General features: G+C 42.8%; 1 protein-coding gene across 1 annotated transcript; it reads left to right on the top strand.

Annotated features, from left to right (window-relative positions):
* The first annotated feature begins 1,568 nt into the window (after positions 1–1,568).
* Positions 1,569–26,401, top strand: mrps36 (mitochondrial ribosomal protein S36). Its single transcript, XM_048527307.2, has 4 exons — positions 1,569–1,695; positions 5,050–5,113; positions 16,250–16,446; positions 25,325–26,401. The coding sequence occupies exons 1-4, from the start codon at positions 1,648–1,650 to the stop codon at positions 25,340–25,342; spliced, it is 327 nt and encodes a 108-aa protein (XP_048383264.1). The 5' UTR covers positions 1,569–1,647; the 3' UTR covers positions 25,343–26,401.
* Positions 26,402–26,674: the final 273 nt, after the last annotated feature.

The following is a 26,674-nucleotide window of genomic DNA, read 5'->3' as shown; positions in this document are numbered from 1 at the left end:
CCAGACATCCTATTCAGATCTAGTCTCGTTCACTAGCAGTAGGCCCATATCCCTCAATCTTTCCTGTTCGTATACCTATCCAGATGCCTTTAAAATGTTCTAATTGTATGTCTGTACCGCTTCCTCTGGCAGGTGGCTCTGTACATGCACTACCCTCTACATTAAAAAAGTTACCCCACAGGCCCTTTTTAAATCTTTCCCCTCTTACCTTAAACCTATTCCTTCTAGTTTTGGACTCCCACACTCTAGGAGAAAAACCTTGGCTATGAACCCTATCCATGCCCTTCATGATTTCATAAACGCCCATAAGGTCCGGTACTTTCTGCCCTCAATGTTACTCATCACTACCAAGTGTTCTAGACTCTCACTCTTAACTGCTTGCCCAAGGAACTGTCCTTGTCACTCATTAACCATCTTGACATTCTTCCTGTATGGTGATTTGCCTCAAAAGGACTCTGATAGTGAAGGAACAAAAGTAAAACATTAGCTGTGCACGGTGTCCGAATAATCCTCATCACCCATATCAGAAGCACTGTGACCCATTTACCTTATATTCCAACATTACAGTAGACACCTCAAGGAGTAGTACCACCAAGGCTGCATGTGCAAGATCCTGTAATCAGCTGGGAAGAAAGATGCACCAACACCAGTGTCCTCGACAAGGCTGACATCCCTAGTATCAAGGCACTGACCACTCTTGACTAGCTATGATAGGCTGGGCATGTTGTCCACACGACCAACATGAGACTCCCCAAGGAAATGCACTACTCCTAGCTTTCAAACAGCAGGTGAGTCCCAGTTAGAGGAAGTGCTTCAGTCTTACCCTCCAGGCCTCATTGGTAAAGTGTGGCATTTTCACAGACACCTGGGAATCAGTGACCCAAGACTGTCCAAAGTGGAAGAGGGGCATTCAGGAAGGTGATGAGTACCTCGAAACTTGCCATCCGGAAAAAAATAGGAAGCCAGGCAAAAATAGCGAAAGGAGTGTGCTGCTACTCCAACACCCCACCCAGCTCTTCCTGCGAACACCTTCGGTGTAAGAGAGCCCGCAGTTGCCATGTCCGGTGTACAGCCACCTATGGGCTCACGCTGAGTGGAAGAGAGTCATCCTCGTCAGCGAGGAACGGTCGATGATGAAGGATACTCCAACCCAGCCTTGATTCTGCATCGTGAGTGATCAGATGTAACATTTTAGCTTAATAATTAATTATTAATAATTCCCTTAATTTTACATTATGGGACAAAAGTCCTATTTTATTTTCAGGACTTTGTGCGTAGGCTATCTGCCCTAGCTCGGATGTGCGCTAACACATTTCATATGTCGCGAAATGCTGTAGAGCTCACACGGACGCGAGCGGCCACGGAAAGGACACACTCAGGTCTCCCAGATAAATCGCAACAATACCTGCTGACGCCACGTGTTGAGGCATCACGTGGAGCAGGGAGGGGGCGGGGCATGCAGTGACGTGTGTTATCGCGGGCGACCCGCCTGTACACGGCCAGAGCCCGCAGCAGGCCGCATAGTGATTGACAGCGCCGCGCTCAGGATCGATCCTCACCCCTCCCCTCCCCAGAAACCAGCTCACCGGAACGCGCTCTCACGCCACCCAACCTTTCACCCGGAAGTGAACGTTGATTAGCGTCGCCATGGGGAACGCAGGAAATAAGATGGCGACCAACAATCGGGTCGTTCAGGTGAGAGGAGTGTAACTTTTCCTGTGTGCTCTGTTGATGGGTTTAGATGTCAGCGACTGAGGGAAGCAGTAGCAGCAATGGTGATTGCACGGTTGTTTGTGTACTCTTCTGTCTCGATGTGGATTTTCCTTTTTAATACATACGCGTAGAGAGGTCGTGTCCTTGTCGCTCATTGCCCCCATTCCCTAAGTTTCTCCAGTGTTTTGGTTTGAGTTCGTTTGGAGGTTGGCTCCCGAGATTCGTTTTTTACAAGAAGACAGCGTAGGGTAAAAATAAAATGTGGAGAGAGCAGGCTTGAACCTCTGCGGCTAGGTCCTTAACTCCGGGCCATAGCCTGTAGAACTGTTCACTCTCACCTGGTGTGTCACCAGCAATTCGCACCAAGTTTTCCAGTGCTTAAACAGTGCTATATATAAAGATGGGATGACAATAACTGTTCTTCTGGAGCGCACCCTCCACCATTTTAATGCCCAAGCTACGCATGTTTAGGTTATAGAGCTGTTGTGCGAGCACTGGCAAAGGTTTCATCTTTATTTCGGTGCGAAAATTCAGCATATCCAGCAATATCTTCGCAAGTCATTAGATTTCTCACTAAACCTCAGAGATTCCAGAATCTGTGGTGTGTTGCTTTAATTTTAATTTGGATATTAGGACGGAGGAAAACGAAGCCAGAATATGCAATTCGATCTGTCCAACAACAGATCCGCCGCTGGTTGTTGTGTACTTTGGAATGTCCGGAGTTCATGAAAGGCCGTATATAAATCTGTGGCTAAGTGTACTTCCAATATTTTTTAGCCACTGAAAGTTCAGAACCTGCTAAGTTTCTTTCTCTGAAAAATTGGTACCTGTAGCTGGATAATTTGCATCTATTTAGATTTCTTTGCTTCATTGACAGTAGAAACTTGGATTTACTGTTCATTGTTAAGAATTCTTGTCACAATTATGCAGAGCCAGCATTCAGAAGTTGTATGGTTTTTGGAATTCCAGCAAAGCACTGCCCACTAGTGCTGTTCTATTTGCAATGTATTACATTAAGCTCTTCTGGTCTCACAGGCTCACTTGAAAAACACAAAATAAAAGCATTAAATAGGCCAATTATCCCTTTTGACTCTGCTCTGCCATTCATGTGATCGTGGCTCAACATCGAACTCATTACTCTGTTCCTGGCTTCTGCCTGTACCGTTTGATCCCTTTTCTCCTCCAAACTATATCTAGCTCCTCCTTGAAAATATTAATGCTTTATGTTTTGTGTAGCAGAGAATTCCACTGTTTCACCAGTCATAACCTTTGGTGGCCTACCTGTATCTTGTGGCCTCTCAAGCGGAGGCTTGGGGACCACTTTGCAGAACACCTCCGCTCAGTTCGCAACAAACAACTGCACCTCCCAGTCGCAAACCATTTTAACTTCCCCCTCCCATTCCTCAGACGACATGTCCATCATGGGCCTCCTGCAGTGCCACAGTCATGCCATCTGAAGGTTGCAAGAACAGCAACTCCTATTCCGCTTGGGAACCCTGCAGCCCAATGGTGTCAATGTGAACTTTACAAGCTTCAAAATCTCCCCTTCCCCCCCACTGCATCCCAAAACCAGCCCAGCCTGTCTCCGCTTCCCTAACCTGTTCTTCCTCTTCACCCATCCCTTCCTCCCACCTCAAACCGCACCTCCATTTCCTACCTACCACCTCATCCCGCCTCCTTGACCTGTCTTCCTTCCCTGGACTGACCTATCACCTCCCTATACTCTCCCCTCTACCTATCTTTTTTTCTCTCCATCTTCAGTCCGCCTCCCCCTCTCTCCCTATTTATTCCAGTTCCCTCTCCCCATCCCCCTCTCTGATGAAGGGTCTAGGCACGAAACGTCAGCTTTTGTGCTCCTGAGATGCTGCTTGGCTTGCTGTGTTCATCCAGCTTCACACTTTGTTATCTTGTGGCCCTTGGTTCTGGATTTGCCAGTCATCAGGAATGTTTACCCTGCACGTAGTGCGTATACACCTGTTAGTATTTTCTTGGCTTCTATGAGATCCTACTCGTTCTAAACTTCATTAAGTGTAGCGCTAACTGATCCTGGCTCTTTCAATATTTCAGTCCAGCTATCCCAGGAATCAGCATGGTAAATCTTTTCCATGCTGGCTCCATAGCCAGAATATCCTTTCCAGATAAGGAGATGACAACTGCGTGCAATATTCCAAGCATTGTCTCACCAAGACTATGCAATTGCAGCAAGACATCACAGCCCTAGCACAATCTGTAACCTCATGGCCTGGCATATCGCCCACACAATCATTACCATCATGCCAAGGGATTGACGCTGTTCAATAAAGAATGCAGGAGGGCATGCCAAAAGCAACAGCAGACATACCTGACTATGAGGTGTCAGCGTGATGAAGCTACCAAATGGGACTACATGACGCCAAACAGCATAAGCAGCAAATGATAGACAGAGCTAAGCAATCCCACAACCAACGGATCAGATCGAAGTTCTGCAGTCCTGTCTTGTTCAGTTGTGAATGGTGGTGGACAATTAAAAAACTCGCTGGAGGGGGAGGCTGTACAAATATCCCCATCCTCAATGATGGAAGAGTCCAACGTGTCATTGCAAAAGATAAAGCTGAAGCTTTCTGCAGCAATTTTCAGCCAGAAGTGCCAAGTGGATGATCGTTTGGTGGTTGGAGTCCTACCTGACACGGGAAGATGGTCATGCTTGTTGGAGGTCATCATCTCCACTTCAGGACGTCTCTGCAGGAGTTCCTTTTAGGGTAGTGCCCTAGGTCCAACCATCATCAACTGCTTTGTCAATGACCTTCCCTCCATCATAAGGTCAGAAGTGAGGATGTTCACTGCACAATATTCAGCAGCATTCATGACTCCTCATACTGAAACAGCCCATCTTGAAATGAAACAAGATCCAGACAATATACAGGTATGGGCTGACAAGCAGCAAGTAACATTCACGCCACACAACTGCCAGACTATGTGGCTATCATCTATAAGGGATAATCTAAATGATGCCCCTTGACATTCAATGATGTTAACATCACTGAATCCCCCACCGTCATCATCCTGGGGGTTATCATTGACCAGAAATTCAACTGGACGCACCACGTAAACGCTGGCTACAAGATCAGGTCAGAGGCTAGGAATACTATGGCGAGCAACTCACCACGTATTGATCCATGTGAGAGAGATGCATTAACTAGTGATTTGTTGGGTTTCGCAAATGCATGTGTTTTTAATATGTGTAGTAGTGAAGGAAGATGAAGCAAATTATTAAATATGTGAAGAGATGCAAAGGAAAGTTGAGTTATAACATTATCCAAGTAAGATACATTTTCTTCTCTCTCAAATGTCTTCTAGATTGTGAAAGCGCATCAGCGATTAATTAAATTTCCAGATAGAAAAGCTGCTCCCCGTCCAAATGGTAAGTGTATTTCATTTAAATTTCCTCAATTCTTTTGGTTTTCTAACATTGACAATAAACTTTGACTGTTTTACCCCGTAGGTTTTATTTTAATATCTCTCACAAATGTTATGAGTGTGATAATGGATGTCCCGATGTCCTTCATAGGCATGTCAGTAGATTTAGAAATGACATTGAGCAAATGGCAACACGATTAAGATGGGTGACTGAAACCTTGATCAGAAGGAGATTTTTAATAGGGTCTTGAAGGTGGAGTTGTTTAGGGAGGCATTTCCAGTGCTGATACCCAGAGTTATTGGGAACTGCAGATGCTGGAGAATCCAAGATAACAAAGTGTGGAGCTGGATGAACACAGCAGGCCAAGCAGCATCTCAGGAGCACAAAAGCTGACGTTTTGGGCCTAGACCCTAGAGTGTCTGGATGTACAGCTGCCAGTGGTAAGACTGGAAGTTGATATCTAAAAAGGCCAAAGTTAGGCACAGTGTTTCCAGAGGGTTGGAGAAGGAAACAGATGAGGAGGATGAGGCTGTAATGTGATTGCAGCCATAAGGATAAAACCCTGAACATTAAGACAGCAATCGAGCAAGGAACAAGATGGGTTGTGAAGCACAAAATAATGTGAGTTAGAAATCGTAGCAGATGTTTGTATGAGATACAGTTTATAGAGGGTGAAGAGTTTATAAGGATTGAATGCCAGCCAGGAAAGCATTTGAACAGATGGATCTGAGTTAGCAAAAGCATTGAGAATTTCCGAAGCAAATGGGGTGACAACAAGCAAAATAGAGAAGGTGGAAGTGAGTAATTTTGTGATGGATAATTATAAAAAATTCAATGCCACTTAACTGATCATTACATTTGGTCGTATTCCAGATTACAATAGAATAACCACTTGCAGGAACACATGTAACCTCTGTGGGTTGCAGGATAGGATGTTATTCACTATTTTTGTCATAATATTCTCTATTTTTGTTGCAAAATTCATGTAAATGTATTTCAGTATTTTATCCGCATTAAAGTTTTTAGAGTTAGAAATTTGCTTGATTCTTGGAAAATTCTAGAGCCTTAGTCATGACTTTAAGGTGTTTCCTTATTAATACAGAATTATGGTTGAAACAGTCTGCCAATGCAAGCTCTTGGTATCTGAGGTTTTAAATTCAAAACACAAATTTAATGAATGGGCTAACTTTTGTGATTATAAAGTGGACATGAACAGCACCTACAAACCCATAATGTTGCTTAAGATTATGGATGGCATACAATCTTTCTGAAAGAAAGGAGGAGAACACGCCCTCATCTACATCAGTGGAGCAGAGGTTGAGAAGGTTGAAAGTGTCAAGTTCCTAGCAGTGATGATAACTAATAACCTGTACAGGACTTGCCACGCAGATGTGTGGGAATGCAGAACAATACCTTTTTGTCCTCAGACAGCTCAGGAAATTTTGAGAGTTCATTTGGGCCCTCATCAACTTTTACAGATGCATCACGGCATACTGTGTGGGTGCATAATGGCCTCAGGGCAACAACTGTGCCCAGTACTGTAAGAAACACAGCCCAGACCATTGCAGAAGCCACCCTCCCATCCATGGACTCCAGTTACTCCTCTCATTGCTGTGAAAAGGCTGCCAACATTATTAAAGCCCCATTCCACCCCAGTAATGCTCTCCAACAACCTCTTTCTTCAAGCAGAAGATACAGAAGCTTGGACACGTGCACCAGCCAGTTCAAGAACAGCTTCTTTCCTGCTGTTATTGGACTGAATCAACTCTCTAACTTTGAATAATGTTGATCTTGTTAATGTCGTTCTTGCTTTGCATCGTAACCTGTATGTCTCACTCTGACAAGTTTTTTTGACCCTATGATCTGTATATCCTTGTTTTCTATGATCTGCCTGTACTGCTCGCAAATGAAGCTTTTCACTGTACTTGGGTACACGTGACAATAAATAAAATCAAAATCAACAGTAACCTTGCTATTACCTTATACCTTAGCACCCTCTACCACTACTGCATCTTGGCTTTTTTTAAGAATTTTTGTTCATGAAATATGAGCATCCCTGACTAGGCCAGTATTTGTTGCTTATCGCTAATTGCACCAGAGAGTGAAGAACGTAGAACATTACAGCACAGTACAGGCCCTTCAGCCCTCAATGTTGTGCCGACCTGTCATACCGATCTGAAGCCCATCTAACCTACACTATTCCATGTACGTACATACGCTTGTCCAATGATGACTTAAATGTATTTAAAGTTGGTGAATCTACTACCGTTACAGGAAAAGCGTTCCATACCCTTACTACTCTTTGAGTAAAGAAACTACCTCTGATGTCTGTCCTTATTATCTTTCACCCCTCAATTTAAAACTATGTCCCCTCGTGCTCGCTGTCACCATCCTAGGAAAAAGGCTGTCCCTATCCACCCTATCTAACCCTCTGATTATTTTATATGTTTCAATTAAGTCACCTCTCAACCTTCTTCTCTCTAGTGAAAACAGCCTCAAGTCCCTCAGCCTTTCCTCGTAAGATCTTCTCTCCATACCAGGCAACATCCTAGTAAATCTCCTCTGCGCCCTTTCCAAAGCTTCCACATCCTTCCTTTAATGCAGTGACCAGAACTGTACACAATATTCCAAGTGCAGCCACACCAGAGTTTTGTACAGCTGCAGCATAACCTCTTGGTTCCGGAATTTGATCCCGCTATTAATAAAAGCTAAAACACTGTATGCCTTCTTAACAACCCTGTCAACCTGGGTGGCAACTTTCAAGGATCTGTGTACATAGACACCGAGATCTCTCTGCTCATCTACACTACCGAGAGTCTTACCATTAGCCCTGTACTTTGCATTTCGGTTACTCCTACCGAAGTGCATCACCTCACACTTGTCCGCATTAAACTCCATTTGCCACCTCTCAGCCCAGCTCTGCAGCTTGTCTGTGTCTCTCCGTAACCTACAGCATCCTTCGTCACTATCCACAACTCCACCGACCTTAGTGTCATCTGCAAATTTACTAACCCATCCTTCTACGCCCGCATCCAGATCATTTATAAAAATGACAAACAGCAGTGGACCCAACACTGACCCTTGTGGTACACCACTTGTAACTGGTCTCCAGGATGAACATTTCCCATCAACCACCACCCTCTGTCTTCTTTCAGCAAGCCAATTTCTGATCCAAACTGCTATATCTCCCACAATTCCATTCCTCCGCATTTTGTACAATAGCCTACTGTGGGGAACCTTATCGAACGCCTTGCTGAAATCCATGTACACCACATCAACTGGTTTACTCTCATCTACCTGTTTGGTCACTTTCTCAAAGAACTCAATAAGGTTTGTGAGGCACGACCTTCCCTTCACAAAACCGTGCTGACTATCCCTAATCAAATTATTCTTTTCTAGATGATTATAAATCCTATCCTTATAACCTTTTCCAACACTTTACCAACAACTGAGGTAAGGCTCACTGATCTATAATTACCAGGGTTGTCTCTACTTGCCTTCTTGAACAGGGGAACCACATTTGCTATTCTCCAGTCGTCTGGCACTATTCCTATAGACAATGACGAGTTAAAGATCAATGCCAAAGGCTCGGCAATCTCCTCCCTGGCTGCTACCTTAAACAGCTAGTCTCCATCGCATGTCATAAATGCTTAAAGTGGTTCTTAAGGTGCTGAACAAATGGACTCCTTCGCCCTGAATGGTATCGAGCTCCTTTAATTTTATTGGAGCTACACACATCTAGGCAAGTGGAAAGTATTCCACCATGTTCCTAACTTGGAGATGAGGAACAGGTTTTAGCAAGACAGAAAGTGAGTTATTTATGCAAATTTGCCAGCCTCTAATTTAACTTTATAGCCATATACGACTGGCTCAGTTCAACTTCTGGTCAATGGTAGTCCTCAGTATTTTTTTGTTATGGAGGATTTAACAATGGCAATCGATAGCAAGGGAGGATGGTTAAGTTCTCTTGGAGATGGTTTTTGAGCGTGTGTGGCATGAATGTTACTTCTCACTTATCAGCCCAAGGCTGAAAGTTGTCCAAGTTTTGGTGGATAAACTACAGTATCTGAACTTCTCCAGTTCTGGCCTTATGGTGGAGGGAAGGTCAATGAAGCAACCTGTAAAAGAATAATTTTTTTAATAAGACATTTGTGCCTACCGATACTAACCAGTTGTCAAATCAGAAGAGCTAGTGAGACATGAAACAAATGCAGTGCAAGTTCAAAACAGTATAGTAAAATGGAAATTTTAAAGTGAAAGAAGAATAACCTCAAAACAGCAGAGACCGTGAGTCATCCAGCTCAAGATTAGTTTTAAACAACACAAAGTTAAAACATTCTGCAAAAGCAAAGAAGGTACAAAAAAGGAACAGAGAGCATTACTTGCAACAATGGCAAAGTGGTACAAAGTGTGAGGGGAGAGAGCAATTTACAGTGAAAGCAAAGCAGGTGCAAAAGTTCAAGGAGACATCAAAACGTAAGATGAACACACAGCAGATACAAAGCGTGGAGCTAATGAGTGATCTAGTGAGGATAGAATGGGTTCAAAATGGTTGGCTAGATGCATCATATATCTGGGTTCAGAGCTTACATTGAGACAGAAAACTTGATGTGACGTGACAAAAGCAGGTGAGTCATAAGTTCCGAACATTTGCTACTCCCCTAAACTGGAGACGTTCATTTGTAGATAAGAAGAACAGTAACTGAAATAATACAGATATAAGCTCAAGCAGGACTCGAGGCAGTAATTAAAAGGTCATTATTTGACAATTATTCTCCTGTAAGTAAAAGGCTGATGATGTGTGGTAGCTGCAGTATAGATTCAAAGTTATACAGCATGGACATGGTCCCTCTGGCCCAACTTATATGGGCTGATTGGATATCTGAATCTGACACAGTCCGATTTGCCAGCATTTGGCACATGTTAGAATTAAATGTTGTAATTATACCTGCCTCCACCACTTCCTCTGGAAGCCTGTTCCATACAAGCACCATGCTCTGTGTGGAAAAAGTTACCTGTCAGGTCTTTTTTTAAATCTTTCTGCTCACCTTAAACCTGTGACCTCTAGTTTTGGACTCCTTTGCCCTAGGAGAAAGATCATGGTTATTCACCCTGTCCATCTCCCTCATGATTTTATCAATCTCTAAGGTCAATCCTCACCCTACGATGCTCCAGGGAAACAATACCGCAATGTATTTAGCCCCACTCTATAACGGGAGGGCTGCATGATGGCACAGTGGTTAGCGCCGCTGCCTCACAGTGCCAGGGATCTGGGTTCAGTTCCACCCTTGGGTGACTGTCTGTGTGGAGTTTGCTCCAGATACCACTATTTTCTCCGACAGTCCAAAGATGTACAGGTTAGGTAGATTGGCTATGCTAAATTGCCCATAATGTCTAGGGATATATAGGTTAGGTGGGTTAGTCATGGGTAATGTGGGGTTACGGGGAGAGGGTAGTGGGGTGGGATGCTCTTTAGAAGAGCAGTGTGGATAGGCCAGATGGCGTGCTTCCACACTGTAGGGATTCTAAGAACTCAAACCTTCCAGTCCTGACAACACCGTTGTAAATCTTTTCTGACCCTTTCAAGTTTCATGCCATCTTTCCTATAGAAAGCTGACCAGGATTGTACATACTGTTCTATAAGTGGCCTAACCAATGTCCTGTATAGGTGCGACATGATGTCCCAACTCCTGTACTCAGTGTACTGACCAATAAAGTTAACCATGATAAAAATCGTCTTCACCACCATGTCTACCCACGACTTTCAAGGAACTTTGCACCTGCAAAGTGATCCGTGGCACCTGATATCCGCAGTAAATGTCGGTACTCTAGGAACTTTACAGAGTTAATGAGCTGGCGGTCAGGTTTCAGATACTGTGATACAACAGGTTGGGGGAGCTTCACCTGGCCATTTAGTTCAGAAGACAGTCACAATCCTTAGGTTAAGTTCTTACCTTTTTGTTCCTGATTGTGGACAAAATTGTATTGACTGCAGTCAGGTAGCCACAGGGATCAAGATTTTAGAAGTAAAGGAGCTACAGCCTCTGCAATCGTATGTTGGAGTGCAGGGTTGCAGGATGAACAAGTGATTTGACCATGACACTGGGTGCCTGGTGCTAATCAACTGGTGGAGGGAGAAGTGAGTGAGAAAGTAGTAATAGTAGTAGGGACAGCATAGGCAGGAGGATCAGCACCTGTTTGCTGTAGATAAGAGTGAGAATTCATAATGCTGTGTTGCCTGCCTGGTATTGACATGTGGTCACCAGCAACCTATCAACCTATTTCAACAAGGGAAGAGGTGAGATAATGATTAGCCTGGGCATAAATTATAAAGAAGAGGTGCTAATCTGTGAATGCAACCTGTACCGTGATCAAGGGATAGGTAGTGCTCAGGAGGAAGGGTGAAGGACATGACAAAGGCCGAGGGGGCGGGGAGAGGAGGCAGCAAGAGTGTGGAGGAGACAGTAGGAGGGATGATAACAGCAAAGTTGGTCAGGGAGGTGGAAAATGGTCATGGGGAGGCAGGAGGGTGACATTTGTGTGAAAGTAGCAAATTTTGGAGGTGCAGATGGGGGAGGTGGACAAGTGAAAAGAAGGAGCGATGAAGTATAAATATGTGGAGCTGGGTGGGTGAGGTGAGGAGGCCAGTACCTTGTAACGGGTGATTGTCTTTTAAAGAGTAAATGAAACAGATTAGCCGACGGAGTTTTTGAGGCTGTTTAGGATGACTTCTTAGAACAGAACATTCCATTGCCAACCAGGGAACCCAGCTAGTTTGGCTCTGGAAATGTGTAATGAACTAGGATTAGCTAATGATGTCAGCAATAAAAGAAATTCTCGGCACTGGCGATCGTAGCATGGTTAAATTCCATATTATCTAAGTTTGAGAAGTTTGGGACTAAGCCTAATGTTTTAATTATGAATAAAGGCAATTGCTAAGGTATGATGCAGATAGCTAATGTGAATGAACAATAGGTCAAAAGGCAGGATAGTAGAGGAACAGTGGCAGATGTTTGAAGAGAGATTTCATAACATTTCCTCTGATGCTGCTTGGCCTGCTGTGTTCATCCAGCTCTACTCCTTGTTATCTCAAATTCTGCAGCATCTGCAGTTCCTGCTATCTTTGGGATTAAGTTTTTAGTTCAGGAAACTTGGCCAGCGTGGCTGACTTGGACCCAGTGGTCTGTGTGCTTGGACTTTGTGCTGTACTGCTGAGTCTTAAAACCAGTGGCAGCACAAATAACATACACGTTTTATCATTTTCCAGGATTCCCTAGGTTCAAGAAAAGATTTTAAAATTGCATATATGATGTCACTGTTCAAAAAAGGAGCAAGACAGACAACAGGAAATTATAGAGCTACAGAGAAGGTGCAGAAAGAGACCAACTCTGAGAGGTCCATTCATAAGTCTGTTAACAGCTGGGAAGCTGTTCTTAAATCTGGTACATGTTTTTAAACTGCCATCCTCTGTTGGATGGAAGGGAGTATAACCGGGGTGGTGGGGGTCTTTGATTATGTTAGCTACTTTCCTGAGGGAAAGTGTAGACGGAGTCAACGGAAGGAAGGCTGGTTTTTGTGATAGACTGGGCTCTGTTCACTGCTCTGTAATTTCTTGCAATCTTGGGCAAAGCAGTTGCCAGACCAAGCTGTGATGCATCTGGACAGGAGGCTTTCTATGGTGCATCTATAAAAATTGATAAGAGTCATTGTGGATATACTGAATTTCTTTAGTCTCCTGAGAGGAATAGAGGCTTTGGTTTGCTCTCTTGACTGTAGCATTGATATGGATGGACCAAGACAATTTGGTGATTTTTTTACTCCTAGGAACCTGAAGCTCTTGGCCATTTCCACCTCAGCACTGTTGATATAGATGGGGACTTGTCCTCTACTCTTCCTGAAGTTGATGACCACTGTTTCATTTTACTGACATTGAGGGAGAGGTTGTCATCTTTACACCATGCCGTTAAGCTCTTTGTATCTTTCTAGTATCGTCTCATCATTGTTTGAGATCCGACCCAATACAGTAGTGTCATCAGCAATTTGTAAATGGAGTCAGGCTGAATTTAGCCACAGTTGTGAGTATGTAAGGAGTGCAGCTAAGGGCTGAGTACACAGCATTGTGATGCACCAGTGTTGAGGATTGTTGTCGCCTATCCTTACTGATTGCGGTCTACAGCTCAGGAAGTAGAGGATCTAGTTGCAGAGAAGAGAGCACAGTCCTAGGGCTCAGAGTTTGGAGATGAGTTTTGTTTTAATTGTAGTGTTGACGGCCAAGCTAAAGTCAATAAATAGGTGTCTGATGTAGGTGTCCTTGTTATCCAGATGTTTCAGGGATGAATGTGGGCCCAGGGAGATGGTATCTGCTGTGGACTCATGTGACGGTTGGCGAATTGTAGTGGACCAAGGCAGTCTGGGAGGCTGAAGTAGATGAGTGCCTTTACTAACCTCTCAAAACATGTCATATTGATGGATGTCAGAGCCACTGGATGTTAGTCATTAAGGCACTTTGTCTGATTTTTCTTTGGCACTGGGATGGTAGTAGTCATCTTGAAATGCATGAGAACCTCATGTCAGAGGAAGGAGAGGTTAAAGATGTCTGAGAATACTCCCACCCGCTAGCCTCCGCAGGATCTGAATGCATACCAGTCACTTCCCATGGGTTCACTCTCAAGAAGGCTGATCTGATGTCTGCAGCAATGACTGTGGGTATAGGTGCATAGGATGCATTAAACATTGGAGATGGATGCATGGTTGCCAGGGAGTCTTCTCAATTTTGCTTTGTAACCTGTTTTATCGTGTAAACCTTGCCACAGTTAATGTGTTTCGTCTCATATTGTACATTGAATGCCTCCACCACCAAGCACATGCTCTGTACCCTTGTTACTTTTCATGTTTCCTCCAAGTGGTCCTCAACATACTGGAGTCCTGATTCATCAGCTGATTGCGGTGGTGGTATGTGGTAATCAGCAGGAAGTTTCCTTGCCTGTGTTTGACTTGATGCCTGAGACTTCATGGGTTCTGATGTCAATGCAGAGGATGAGCAGTGCAACTCCTTCCCAACTGTGCACCATTTTTCCACCTGCTGTGGAATAAGACATAATCATAGTTGGTGATAGTGGTATCTGGGGCATTTTTATGTATGCTATGATTCAGTGAATCTGACTGTTAGGTTATGGCTTGTCTGTGAGACAACTGCAAATTTTGGCACAATCTGTGACGCTAGTGTGAAGAGTCAACAAGGATTGGTGCACTGTTATGGTTTCTGGTGCCAGTGTTGATACAAAATAATCTATCCTATTCCATTTCTGGTTCGGTATAATTAAGTGGTTTTCTAGGCCATTTGCTACAGAGCAGTCAAGAGTTAACCATATTGGGTAAATCTGGAGTTACGGGTAGGCCAGACCAATTGAGAACAGCAGATTTCCTTCCTTAAAGGGCATTGAACTAAATCAATTTGTACTACAGCTGTCACCATTACGAAAACAAGTCTTCGGATCCAGAGGTGTTTTTTAAAAAGAATTCAAAATCAGTTATTAAATTCAACCAAGTGCTATGGTATGATTTGAATGTATGTTCCCAAAGCATTGAACTGGGCCTCTGAGTTAGAAATATGAACAGAATAAGCCATTTGGCCTGTCAAGCCTGTTCAGCCTTTTAATACAATAACGGTTGATTGAATATTTCAAGCCCTTTACCCACACTGTTCCCATAGCCCTTTACACCATTGATAGTCAAAAATCTATACTCAAAGACTGAACTTTCACAGCCCTCTTGGGTAGCGAACTTCAAAGACTGATTCACTCTTCGAGGAAAAGAAGTTCTCTTCATCCCAGTCCTAAATGGCATCCTCTCTTATTTTAAAATTGTGCCACCTGTTCTAGACTCCCATCTGGGGGAAACATCTTATCTGTATCTACCCTGTCTGCACAGCATATTCCTATGTTGCACTTAGAACTTGTGTTGTTGAACTGCACTAATCCAGGTAATGATTGTGACACAGTGCAGAAGAAGCCCTTCAGACCGTCAAGTCTACCACCAAAGCTACACAAAATCTACAGCAGTCTCACTTTCCACCACTAGGCCCATGTCCTTGAATTTATGACATTCCAAGAGGTCATCCAGATACCTTTCTGTTAAAGGTTATGAGGTTATCCGCTCAATGTCCCACCTGTGCAGTGCACTCCAGGTTTCTGTCAACGACTGGGTGAAAAATATTTTCCTCAAATCCTCTCTAAATCTCTTACTTTCATCTTAACATTATGCCCCCTTGATATTGAACCTTCGACTGAGGGTAACATCTGCTTTCTATTCACCCTGTCCATATTCTTCATAATCTTATACACATGTCTATTAGGTCATCCCTCAACTTTTTCTGTTCTGTAAAAACATAAGCTGATCCAGCCTCTCTGTCTGAGATAGTACACTTTGGCTATGTCCTGGTGAATCTCCTCTGTACTCCCTCCAGTGCAATCATATCCTGAAGTGCAGAAACCAGACCGCACACAGTACTCTAGCCGTGGCCCAACCAAATTCCCGTATAGCTCCTACTTAACCTCTCTGCTTTTATAATCTATGCCGTCACTGAGAAAGGCAGGTGTCCTATATGCCACGTTAACTAACCTATCGACCTGCTCTGCCATGATCATTGATCAGTGATCTGTGGACAGGCATCCCAAGATCCTCTGTTTTTACGAGCTGCTTAATGTTCTGACATTTATTGAGTACTTCCTTGTCTTGTTCCTCCTTCCAAAGTAATCACCTCATACTTTTCTGAATTAAATTCCATCTGCCCAATCGACTTTCAGATTTAGATTTTAGATTTAGGTTTTATTGTCATGTGTACTGAAGTATTGCATTTATAGTTAAGTTTCTGGTCAGTGGGAGATTTCCCTGTGGTCAATTATCCTCTTTTATATCAAAAAGAAGTGGTTAGACATTCTCTTGTTTTTGGAGATGGCTGTTAGCTGGCTCTTGTATGGCACATATGTTACTTAACATCTGTCTGAATGTTGACTCAGTCCTGCTATGTTTAAACGTGGACTCCTTAATTATCTAAAGTTCCACATGAAATACATACGTTGTACTCTTTCCATAATGTGGTTTCAGCAAAGGTTTTTAATTCTTGTATTCACTTCCTAGTGCAAGAAGCTCTCAAATCAGTGAAGTATCAAGCACTGTCGAGTTCAACGCAGGGAATGCAACCAGCAGCATCAAGCTCCGTTTCTGTTCCTCGTAGCCTGCTGTCTGGTCCACGTGATACTGTAGAAATAGTAAGGTCTCTACCACAGAAATACAGAAGGCAGCCAGTGTCAGTAGAAGAAATGGAGTACATTCAGGTGAGTTAATAGTGTCTTGATGAAATGTTTCTTGTGCAAGGTTCACTCTTGAAACTGTTGTTCAAAATCTAGAAAATGTAGCTACGCTTGAGAAGGTTGGGATGAAGGTAGAGGTAATCTGAGTGGAAAAAGTGAGAACTGAACCACACCTAATACTGAGCGTTGAGCCTTAAGCCTCACCTCCAGCAGACTAACTGAAATCAGTAGGCGACTCGTCAATATGCACTTGGAATATGGTATAAAAAAAACCTTAGGAAAACTACAGTCAATGGAAATGCAGAATTGGGGAATAGAAACTGTCGACGAAAGACATTCTTCACAGTTCTGACCCATATAAAACACAGGAAAATGATTGTTGTTGTTGTTGTTGTTGTTGAAAAATCAATCATTGCAATCTCAGTATCTTGCTGTAGCAGTTTCTCAAGGTACTGTCTGAAGGCCAGCCACCTTCAACTGTTTCATCAATGACCTTCCCTCCATATGAGGGGCACAAGTGTGGATGTGCAATTAACAATGAACAATGTTCAGCGCTATTTCCCATTGATAGAATCATAAGATCCCTACGGTGTGGTAGCAGGCCATTTGGCCCATCAAGTCCACATTCCCATAACCCTGTATTTACCATAGCTAATCTACCTAGCTGCAAATCTCTAGTCACTGTAGAGAGATTTAGCATGGCCAACCTGCACATCTTTGGACTGTGGGAGGAAACTGCAGCACCCAGTGAAAACCTACACAGACACAGGAGAACGTGCAAACTCCCCTCAAACGGTTGCCCAAGACTGGAATTGAACCGGGGTTCCTCGTGGTGTACTAACTGCTGAGCCATGTGCTCCACAAGTGTCAGGCAATGACCATCTTACAAGAATCTAACTGTCAACATTTTAATGTTCAGTGACACTGCCATTGCTGAATCGCCTGCTATCAGCATAGTGGAGATTACCATTGACCAGAAACTACGCAAAAGTAGCATTTAAATTACATGCCTACAAGAGCAGATCAGACGCAATGAAATCTACTGCATGTAACTCACCACCTAACTCCCCAAAGCCTGTCCACCAAATCAAGGCACAAGTTAAGAATGTGATGCAATACTCTCCACTTGCCTGGATGAATACAGTTGCAACAACACTCAAGAAGGCTGGCGTATCCAGGACAAAGCAGCCTGCTTGATTGGCACTCATTCACCCCCTTCATCACTGCAGAGTGGCAGCAGTATATACCATCTACAAGATGCACTGCAATAACTTATCCATTTACCTCTGAGAGCATCTTCCAAACTTGCTACCTCTACCACTCAGAAGGAAAAGGGCAGCAGATATTGGGAATACACATCTCTGCATTCACCTCTAAGCCACTGACTACTTTGACTTGGACTCCTAATCCTGGAATTCCCTTTTTAACAGCACTGTAAGTATACCCACTCCTAAACCACCTGTTGCTCCTACACCTTTCCATAATTTGTTTACATATTTGTACCTCTATCTCATGCTTGCTGTTGGGAGGCCTGTAGTACAGCCCCAACATTGTTACCACCTCAGGGGTAAAGAATCCAGGGGAGAGACAGCAGAAGCATTATTACTCATTCATTCCAAGCAAGAAACATTTTTCAGTTTCAGTTCTTACCATCACCTTCAGGACAGCTAGAAACAGACAATAAATTCTGGCCTGAGCTATAATACCCACATTCCATCTGTGAATAATAGAACTATTTTGTAAATCAATACTTTTAAAATTGTTTTCAGTGTCAGGAAAATTCTCATTTATATGCCTCGCAGGAATAAAAACAAAGGTCACTGAATTCAGCAGTATTAATTTTTCAGTTCATTTTTATCTTTTTATTTAACATCTTTTAACAATGCACTTTGATTTAAAAGGTAAAGTTGCCATGGTCTTAGCAGACCACAGAGCTACCCTCTCATGAGAGACAGCCAGTGGTGGTTTAACCTGAGGCTCACCACACCTCAGATGAGGGGAGGGGTTGAGAAGGTATGTCTTTTGTGGTAACCTCTGCCGGTGTAGGAACTGAACCCATACTGTTGGCATCATTTTGCTTTGCAAACCAGCCATCCAACTAAGGTAATCAACCTACAACTTTATCTTGCACTTGGAATGTGAAAGCAAATGAATAATCATTATTCCAATCTCTTGGTAATCTTTTAAAAATGCACATTTTGTATATAATGCAGCTTTTTCTACACTTCCACATGAAATGTTTCTGGCTTGGAATGAATGAGTAATAATGCTTCTGCTGTCTCTTCCCTGGATTCTTTACCCATGGGGTGGTAACAATGTTGGGGCTGTACTACAGGCCTCTCAACAGCGAGCGTGAGATAGAGGTACAAATATGTAAACAGATTATGGAAAGATGTAGGATCAACCGGTGGTGATAGGAGATTTTAATTTTCCGAACATTGACTGGGATTCACTTAGTGTTAGGGGTCAAGATGGAGCAGAATTCATAAGGAGCATCCAGGAGGGTTTTCTAGAGCAGTATGTAAATAGCCCAACACTGGAAGGGGCTATACCTGGACCTGGTGTTAGGGAATGAGCCCAGCCAGGTGGTATAAATTTCAATAGGGGATTACTTTGGGAATAGTGATTACAATTCCGTAAGTTTTAGAATACTGATGGACAAAGACAAGAGTAGTTCTAAAGGAAGAGTGCTGAATTGGGGGAAGACCAACAATAGTAAAATTTGGCAGGAGCTGGGAAATGTGGACTGGGAGCAGCTGTTTGAGGGTAAATCCACATTTGATATGTGGGAGGCTTTTAAAGAGAAATTGATTAGCAGGACAGATATGACCCTGTGAAAATGAGTGATAGAAAGGGCACGTTCAGGGAACCATGGATGACAGGTGAAATTGAGACTAGCAAATAGGACGAAGGAAGCATACATAAGGTCTAGGTGACTGAAAATAGACGAAGCTTTTGAAGAATATCGGGAAAGTAGAGCCAATCTGAAATGAGGAATTAAAAGGGCGAAAAGGGGTCATGAAATATCTTTAGCAAGCAGGGTTAAGGAAAATCCCAAAGCCTTTTATTCATACATAAGGAGCAAGAGAGTAACTAGAGAAAGGGTTGGTCCACTCAAAGACAAAGGAAGGAAGTTATGCGAGGAGTCAGAGAAAATGAGTGAGATTCTTAATGAGTACTTTGTGTCAGTATTCACTGAAGAGAGGCTCGTGATGGATATTGAGTTTCAGGATAGATGTTTGGTTACTATAGGTCATGTCGGCATGGGGTCGGGTGGGGGGAAGTGTTGGGTATTCTAAAAGGCATTAGGCTGGACTAGTCCCCAGGTCCGGATGGGATCTATCCCAGGTTAAGAGGGAAGCGAGAGGGGAAATATCTGGGGCCTTAGCAGATATCTTTGCAGCGTCCTTGAGCATGGGTGAGGTCCGGGAGGACTGGAGAATTACTAATGTTGTCCCCTTGTTTAAGAAGGGTAGCAAGGACAATCCAGGTAATTATAGACCGGTGAGCCTGACGTCAGTGGTGGGGAAGTTACTGGAGAAGATACTGAGGGATAGGATCTATTTACATTTGAAAGAAAATGGGCTTATCAGTGATAGGCAACATGGTTTTGTAGGGAAGGTCATGTCTTACCAATTGATGGAATTCTTTGAGGAAGTGACAAAATCGATAGATGAGGGAAGGGCTGTGGATGTCATATACATGGACTTCAGTAAGGCGTTTGATAAGGTTCCCTATGGTAGGCTGATGGAGAAAGTGAAGTCACATGGGGTTCAAGGTGTGCTAGCTAGATGGATAAAAAACTGGCTGGGCAACAGGAGACAGAGAATTGTCATGGAAGGGAGTTTCTCAAAATGGAGAACTGTGACCAGTGCCGTTCCACAGGGATCCGAGTTGGGACCACTGTTGTTTGTGATATACATAAATGATCTGGAGGAAGGTATTGATGGTCTGATTAGCAAGTTTGCAGATGACACTAAGATTGGTGGAGTAGCAGATAGTGAAGGGGGCTGTTGGAGAATGCAGCAGAATATAGATAGATTGGAGAGTTGGGCAGAGAAATGGCAGGTGGAGTTCAATCCAGGCAAATACGAAGTGGTGCGTTTTGGAAGATCCATTTCAAGAGTGAACTACATGGTAAATGGAAAAGCCCGAGGGAAAATTTTATGCACAGAGATCTGGGTGTTCAGGTCCTTTGTACCCTGAAGGTGGCAACACAGGTCGATAGCGTGGTCAAGAAGGCATATGGCATGCTTTCATTCATTGGCGGAGGTATTGAGTACAAGAGTTGGCAGGTCATGTTACAGTTGTGTAGAACTTTGGTTCGACCACATTTGGAATACTGTGTACGGTTCTGGTCGCCACGTTACCAAAAGGATGTGATTGCTTTGGATAGAGTACTGAGGAGGTTCACCAGGATGTTGCCTGGTATGGAGGGCACTCGCTATGAAGAGAGGTTAAGTAGATTAGGATTATTTACAATAGAAAGACGGAGGTTGAGGGCGGATCTGATTGAGGTCTACAAAATCATGAGAAGTACAGACAGGGTGGACAGCAAGAAGCTTTTTCCCAGAGTGGAGGACTCAGTTTCTAGGGGTCATGATTTCAAGGTGAGAGGGGAAATGTTTCAGGGAGATATGTGTGGAAAGTTCTTTACGCAGAGGGTGGTGGGTCCCTGGAACATGTTGCCAGCGGAGGTGGTGGAGGCAGGCATGCTAGCATCATTTAAGATGTATCTAGACAGATACATGAATGGGCAGGGAGCATAGGGATACAAAGTGTGGAGCTGGATGAACACAGCAGGATAAGCAGCATCTTAGGAGCACAAATGCTTTTGTGCTCCTCTGATGCTGCTTGGCCTGCTGTGTTCATCCAGCTCCACACTTTGTTATTTCAGATTCTCCAGCATCTGCAGTTCCCATTATCTCAGAGGGATACAGACTGTTGGAAAATAGGCAACAGGTTTAGATAAAGGATCTGGATCGGCACAGGCTTGGATGGCCAAAGGGCCTGTTCTTGTGCTGTAATTTTCTTTGTTCTTTATGCAATCCATCCATTGTAGGGACTTTGCCTTAAGTTTGTTTAGTTTATTTAGTACTCCTTATTTGAAATGAATTTCGTCTGTTATCTCATCATTTCTTGTTCTGTCTGCCTGTTTTATCTCACTGGTGAATGGTTAAGCCAAATATTTAATGCTTCTTCCATACTTCTACTAAGCTGCGGTATTATGCATGTACTATCATACTCGTATTGTCTCCTATTTATCTTTGTCATCACTGACTCTTTACATTATGCCTATAAATTTTTTGTTTATTTCTATGTTTGTTAATTTATTTTCATAATACTGTTTGCCTTCCTAATCATGTTTTTCTCAATCTTTTCATTCCCTCTCATATTGCATTCCTCTGCTGTGTATGCATGTAATATGTCTTTTCCTAAACCTGAATTTTCCTTTATATCTTTATTATTCATTCTGACCTTTTGAATAATTAATTAGCATTTTTATTTGGTGGAATATGATTTCCCTGCAAATTTGTAAGTGACTTTTAGTTTAAAAAAATGAATTTCAGTTAATTCAAAACAAAGATAAAAGATAAAGCCTCCACAGTCATAGAACATAGAACATTACAGCACAGTACAGGCCCTTCGGCCCTCGATGTTGTGCCGACCTGTCATACCGATCTGAAGCCCATCTAACCTACACTATTCCATGTACATCCATATGCTTATCCAATGACGACTTAAATGTACCTAAAGTTGGTGAGTCTACTACCGTTGCAGGCAAAGCATTCCATTCCCTTACTACTCTCTGAGTAAAGAAACCACCTCTGACATCTGTCCTATATCTTTCACCCTTCAATTTAAAGCTATGCCGTCTCATGCTCGCCATCACCATCCTAAGAAAAAGGCTCTCCCTATCCACCCTATCTAACCCTCTGATTATTTTATATGTATCAATTAAGTCACCTCTCAACTTTCTTCTCTCTAATGAAAACAGCCTCAAGTCCCTCAGCCTTTCCTCGTAAGAGAGTAACTAGAGAAAGGGTTGGTCCACTCAAAGACAAAGGAGGGAAGTTATGCAGCCGCACCAGAGTTTTGTACAGCTTCACCATGACCTCTTGGTTCCGGAACTCGATTCCTCTATTAATAAAAGCTAAAACACTCTATGCCTTCATAACAGCCCTCCAACCTGGGTGGCAACTTTCAAGGATCTGTGTACATGGACACCGAGATCTCTCTGCTCATCTACACTACCAAGAATCTTACCATTAGCCCTGTACTTTGCCTTCTGGTTACTCCTACCAAAGTGCATCACCTCACACTTGTCTGCATTAAACTCCATTTGCCACCTCTCAGCCCAGCTCTGCAGCTTATCTATGTCTCTCTGCAACCTACAGCATCCTCTGTCACTATCCACAACTCCACCGACCTTAGTGTTGTCTGCAAATTTACTAACCCATCCTTCTACGCCCTCATCCAGGTCATTTATAAAAATGACAAACAGCAGTGGACCCAACACCGACCCTTGCGGTACACCACTCGTAACTGGTCTCCAGGATGAACATTTCCCATCAACTACCACCCTCTGTCTTCTTTCAGCAAGCCAATTTCCGATCCAAACTGCTATATCTCCCACAATTCCATTCCTCCGCATTTTGTACAATAGCCTACTGTGGGGAACCTTATCGAACGCCTTGCTGAAATCCATATACACCACATCAACCGGTTTACTCTCATCTACCTGTTTGGTCACTTTCTCAAAGAACTCAATAAGGTTTGTGAGGCACGACCTTCCCTTCACAAAACCGTGCTGACTATCCCTAATCAATTTATTATTTTCTAGATGATTATAAATCCTATCCCTTATAACCTTTTCCAACACTTTACCAACAACTGAGGTAAGGCTCACTGGTCTATAATTACCAGGGTTGTCTCTACTCCCCTTCTTGAACAGGGGAACCACATTTGCTATCCTCCAGTCGTCTGGCACTATTCCTATAGACAATGACGAGTTAAAGATCAATGCCAAAGGCTCGGCAATCTCCTCCCTGGCTTTCCAGAGGATCCGAGGATAAATCCCATCCGGCCCAGGGGACTTATCTATCTTCACACTCTGAAGGATTTCCAATACCTCTTCCTTGTGAACCTCAATCCCACCTATCTAGTAGCCTGTATCTCAGTATTCTCCTCGACAACATTGTCGTTTTCTAGAGTGAATACTGTTGAAAAATATTCATTTAGCGCTTCCCCTATCTCCTCTGACTCCACACACAACTTACCATTACTATCCTTGATTGGGCCTAATCTTACTTTCGTCATTCTTTTATTCCTTAAATACCTATAGAAAGCCTTAGGGTTTACCCTGATCCTATCCGCCAACAACTTTTCATGTCTCCTCCTGGCTCTTCTGAGCTCTCTCTTTAGGTCTTTCCTGGCTACCTCGTAGCCCTCAAGTGCCCTAACTGAGCCTTCACATCTCATCCTAACATAAGCCTTCTTCTTCCTCTTGACCAGAGATTCCATCTCCTTCGTAAACCACGCCTCCCGCACTCTACAGCTTCCTCCCTGCCTGACAGGTACATAATTATCTAGGACACACAGGAGCTTTTCCTTGAATAAGCTCCACATTTCTAATGTGCCCATCCCCTGCAGTTTCCTTCCCCATCCTATGCTCCCTAAATCTTGCCTAATCTCATCGTAATTGCCTTTCCCCCAGCTATAACTCTTGCCCAGTAGTATACACCTATCCCTTTCCATCACTAAAGTAAACATAACAGAATTGTGATCGCTATCACCAAAGTGCTCACCTATTTTCAAATCTAACACCTGGCCAGGCTCATTACCCAGTACCAAATCTAATATGGCTTCGCCCCTTGTTGGCCTATCTACATACTGTGTCAGGAAGCCCTCCTGCACACACTGGACAAAAACTGACCCATCTATAGTACTCAAACTATAGTGTTCCCAGTCAATATTTGGAAAGTTGAAGACCCCATGACAACTACCCTGTCTCTCTCACTCCTATTTGCTATCCTTTCCTCTACATCTCTGGAACTATTCGGAGGCATATAGAAAACTCCCAACAGGGTGACTTCTCCTTTCCTGTTTCTAACCTCAACCCATACTACCTCAGTTGACGAGTCCCCAAACATCCTTTCTGCAACTGTAATACTGTCCTTGACCAACAATGCCACACCTCCGCCCCTTTTACCATCTTCTCTGTTCTTACTGAAACCTCTAAATCCCGGAACCTGCAACAACCATTCCTCTCCCTGCTCTATCCATGTCTCCGAAATGGCCACAACATCGAAGTCCCAGGTACCAACCCATGCTGCAAGTTCACCCACCTTATTCCGGATGCTCCTGGCATTGAAGTAGACACACTTCAAACCAACTTCTTGCTTGCCAGTGCCATCTTGCTTCCCTGAAACTTTATTTCGGACCTCCCTACTCTCAACCTTTTCTATAGTCGAACTACAATTTTGGTGCCCATCCCCCTGCTGAATTAGTTTAATCCCACCTGAATAGCCTTGCAAATTCCTCCCCCCAGGATATCGGTACCCCTCTGGTTCAGGTGAAGATCATAGGCTGCTCTCTTATTTGAGATAACCTCTGGTCATTTAACCTGTAGGTCATCATGCCTTGGGTGAGGTTGAGAAGGTAGGACCTTTATGGTAACCTCAGTGGTGTTAGAATTGAACCCATAGTGTTGGTGTCACTGCACTGCAAACCAGGCATCAAGCTAATTGAACTAAGCGATCCAATAATTGTTACAGCTATGAAGAAGGCAATTTGCCTCCCCTTTAATTGGCCATTTGGTTTATTTGCACATCTTATTGTGCCTTTTGGATGTGTTGCTGCAGTATGTTAGAAATCACACTAACAATTTTTTGTCTTGCAGCGTGGAGGACCGGAGTAACACCAACTACTTATTTCTGTCATCCCTCAATGGCTACTCCTATTTGCTGTCAGATTTCTGGCCTGTGGATATAATTATAACCTTTGAATACACTTTATATTGCTGCACTAATTACATGTCCTCTGGCTAAATGGATGTACATATCATAGCATTCAATAAACACTGAAACATTGTCACCTTGCAGAAAAGCAGAAATCTCCTGGTGTATTTCCCAAAACAATATTCATTGACTTTTCATAGGAAAAAGTTGGTGAAATCAAACAGCATTTTGTATTTTTATCTCCAGGTGGCCTGTTCCTGGTAAAATTCAGTAAGGATACATTGTCTAGCAGAATTATAAGACAATTTCTTTCATAAAGATATTTCAAATTATTGCTTCAGTACATTGCGTGCAACTGATATTTAAATACCTTTTCTAATTGCAATAAATGAAAAATGAACCATATACAAACTTTATAATGACATTTCATATTGTATTTTTCTTAAAAATAATTATATGTGGTTCCCAGAATCTATCATTGCTTCAAAAAAGTGATTGTCCACTAACTTGAACCCATGAAATGATATAATTCTTGGCATATTGTCAATACTCATTTTAAATATAAAGTACATTGAAAGATCAAAGTCTTGTTCTGTTTTTGTAAATAAAGATGCTATTCATCATTGTTTCCAATACAGCAGTTGCTAAAAATAAGCTTAAACCAATTGTCAAATTAAGAATTGTGAATTATATAGTCTAATAGAATTACGAAAATATCCAGTTGTAAACAGTTTTATTTTTAATTTTGTGGCACTACACTTGCCACAATAATTTGTATATATGATGTAACAAATATAGGAAACTAGAAAATTATGTATATAAGACTTTTTAGCCAGATAGTACCCCATGACCTGCATGTAAAATTGTTAAAATATCAATCGAGTGGGGGAATTTTAATGCATGGAGAAGTGAACTAGTATTGTACAGAAATATACGAACATGAACTGTATTCCCATTATTACTCTCATATGCCTTTGTTCAAATCGAATAAACAATTAAGGAATTTGAGCATGGTTAAACCTTGCCTTGGATTGCATGTCTTGTGCAGTACTCAGTTTGAGATTTCATTTCACATCATTAGCTTTCATTGAATTTGGAATTGCTTAAAACATCACAATTAATTTTAATTAAAATTTGTTTACTTGAGTTAGAGCATAAAAGGAGCAAGAGTAGATTACACATGAGTACTGTAGTACTGAACAAGAGTAAAACTGATCTGATTGTGGCCCTAACCCGTGTGCCTCTTTTTCTTTAAATAACGAGTTTAAAACAGGTGCTGGTTCCATCTACTA

Source organism: Stegostoma tigrinum, chromosome 3, assembly GCF_030684315.1.
Source record: "Stegostoma tigrinum isolate sSteTig4 chromosome 3, sSteTig4.hap1, whole genome shotgun sequence".
NCBI lineage: Eukaryota > Metazoa > Chordata > Chondrichthyes > Orectolobiformes > Stegostomatidae > Stegostoma > Stegostoma tigrinum.
The sequence above is the reverse complement of the archived record's forward strand: the minus strand, read 5'-3'. Positions and strand labels throughout refer to the sequence as shown.

Bases quoted from the DNA above. Each gene is read 5' to 3' on its own strand.
- mrps36 (XM_048527307.2), top strand. From the start codon at position 1,648: ATGGGGAACGCAGGAAATAAGATGGCGACCAACAATCGGGTCGTTCAG. The intron at 1,696-5,049 runs GTGAGAGGAGTG...AATGTCTTCTAG, and splicing joins CCAACAATCGGGTCGTTCAG to ATTGTGAAAGCGCATCAGCG. The intron at 5,114-16,249 runs GTAAGTGTATTT...TTCACTTCCTAG, and splicing joins AGCTGCTCCCCGTCCAAATG to TGCAAGAAGCTCTCAAATCA.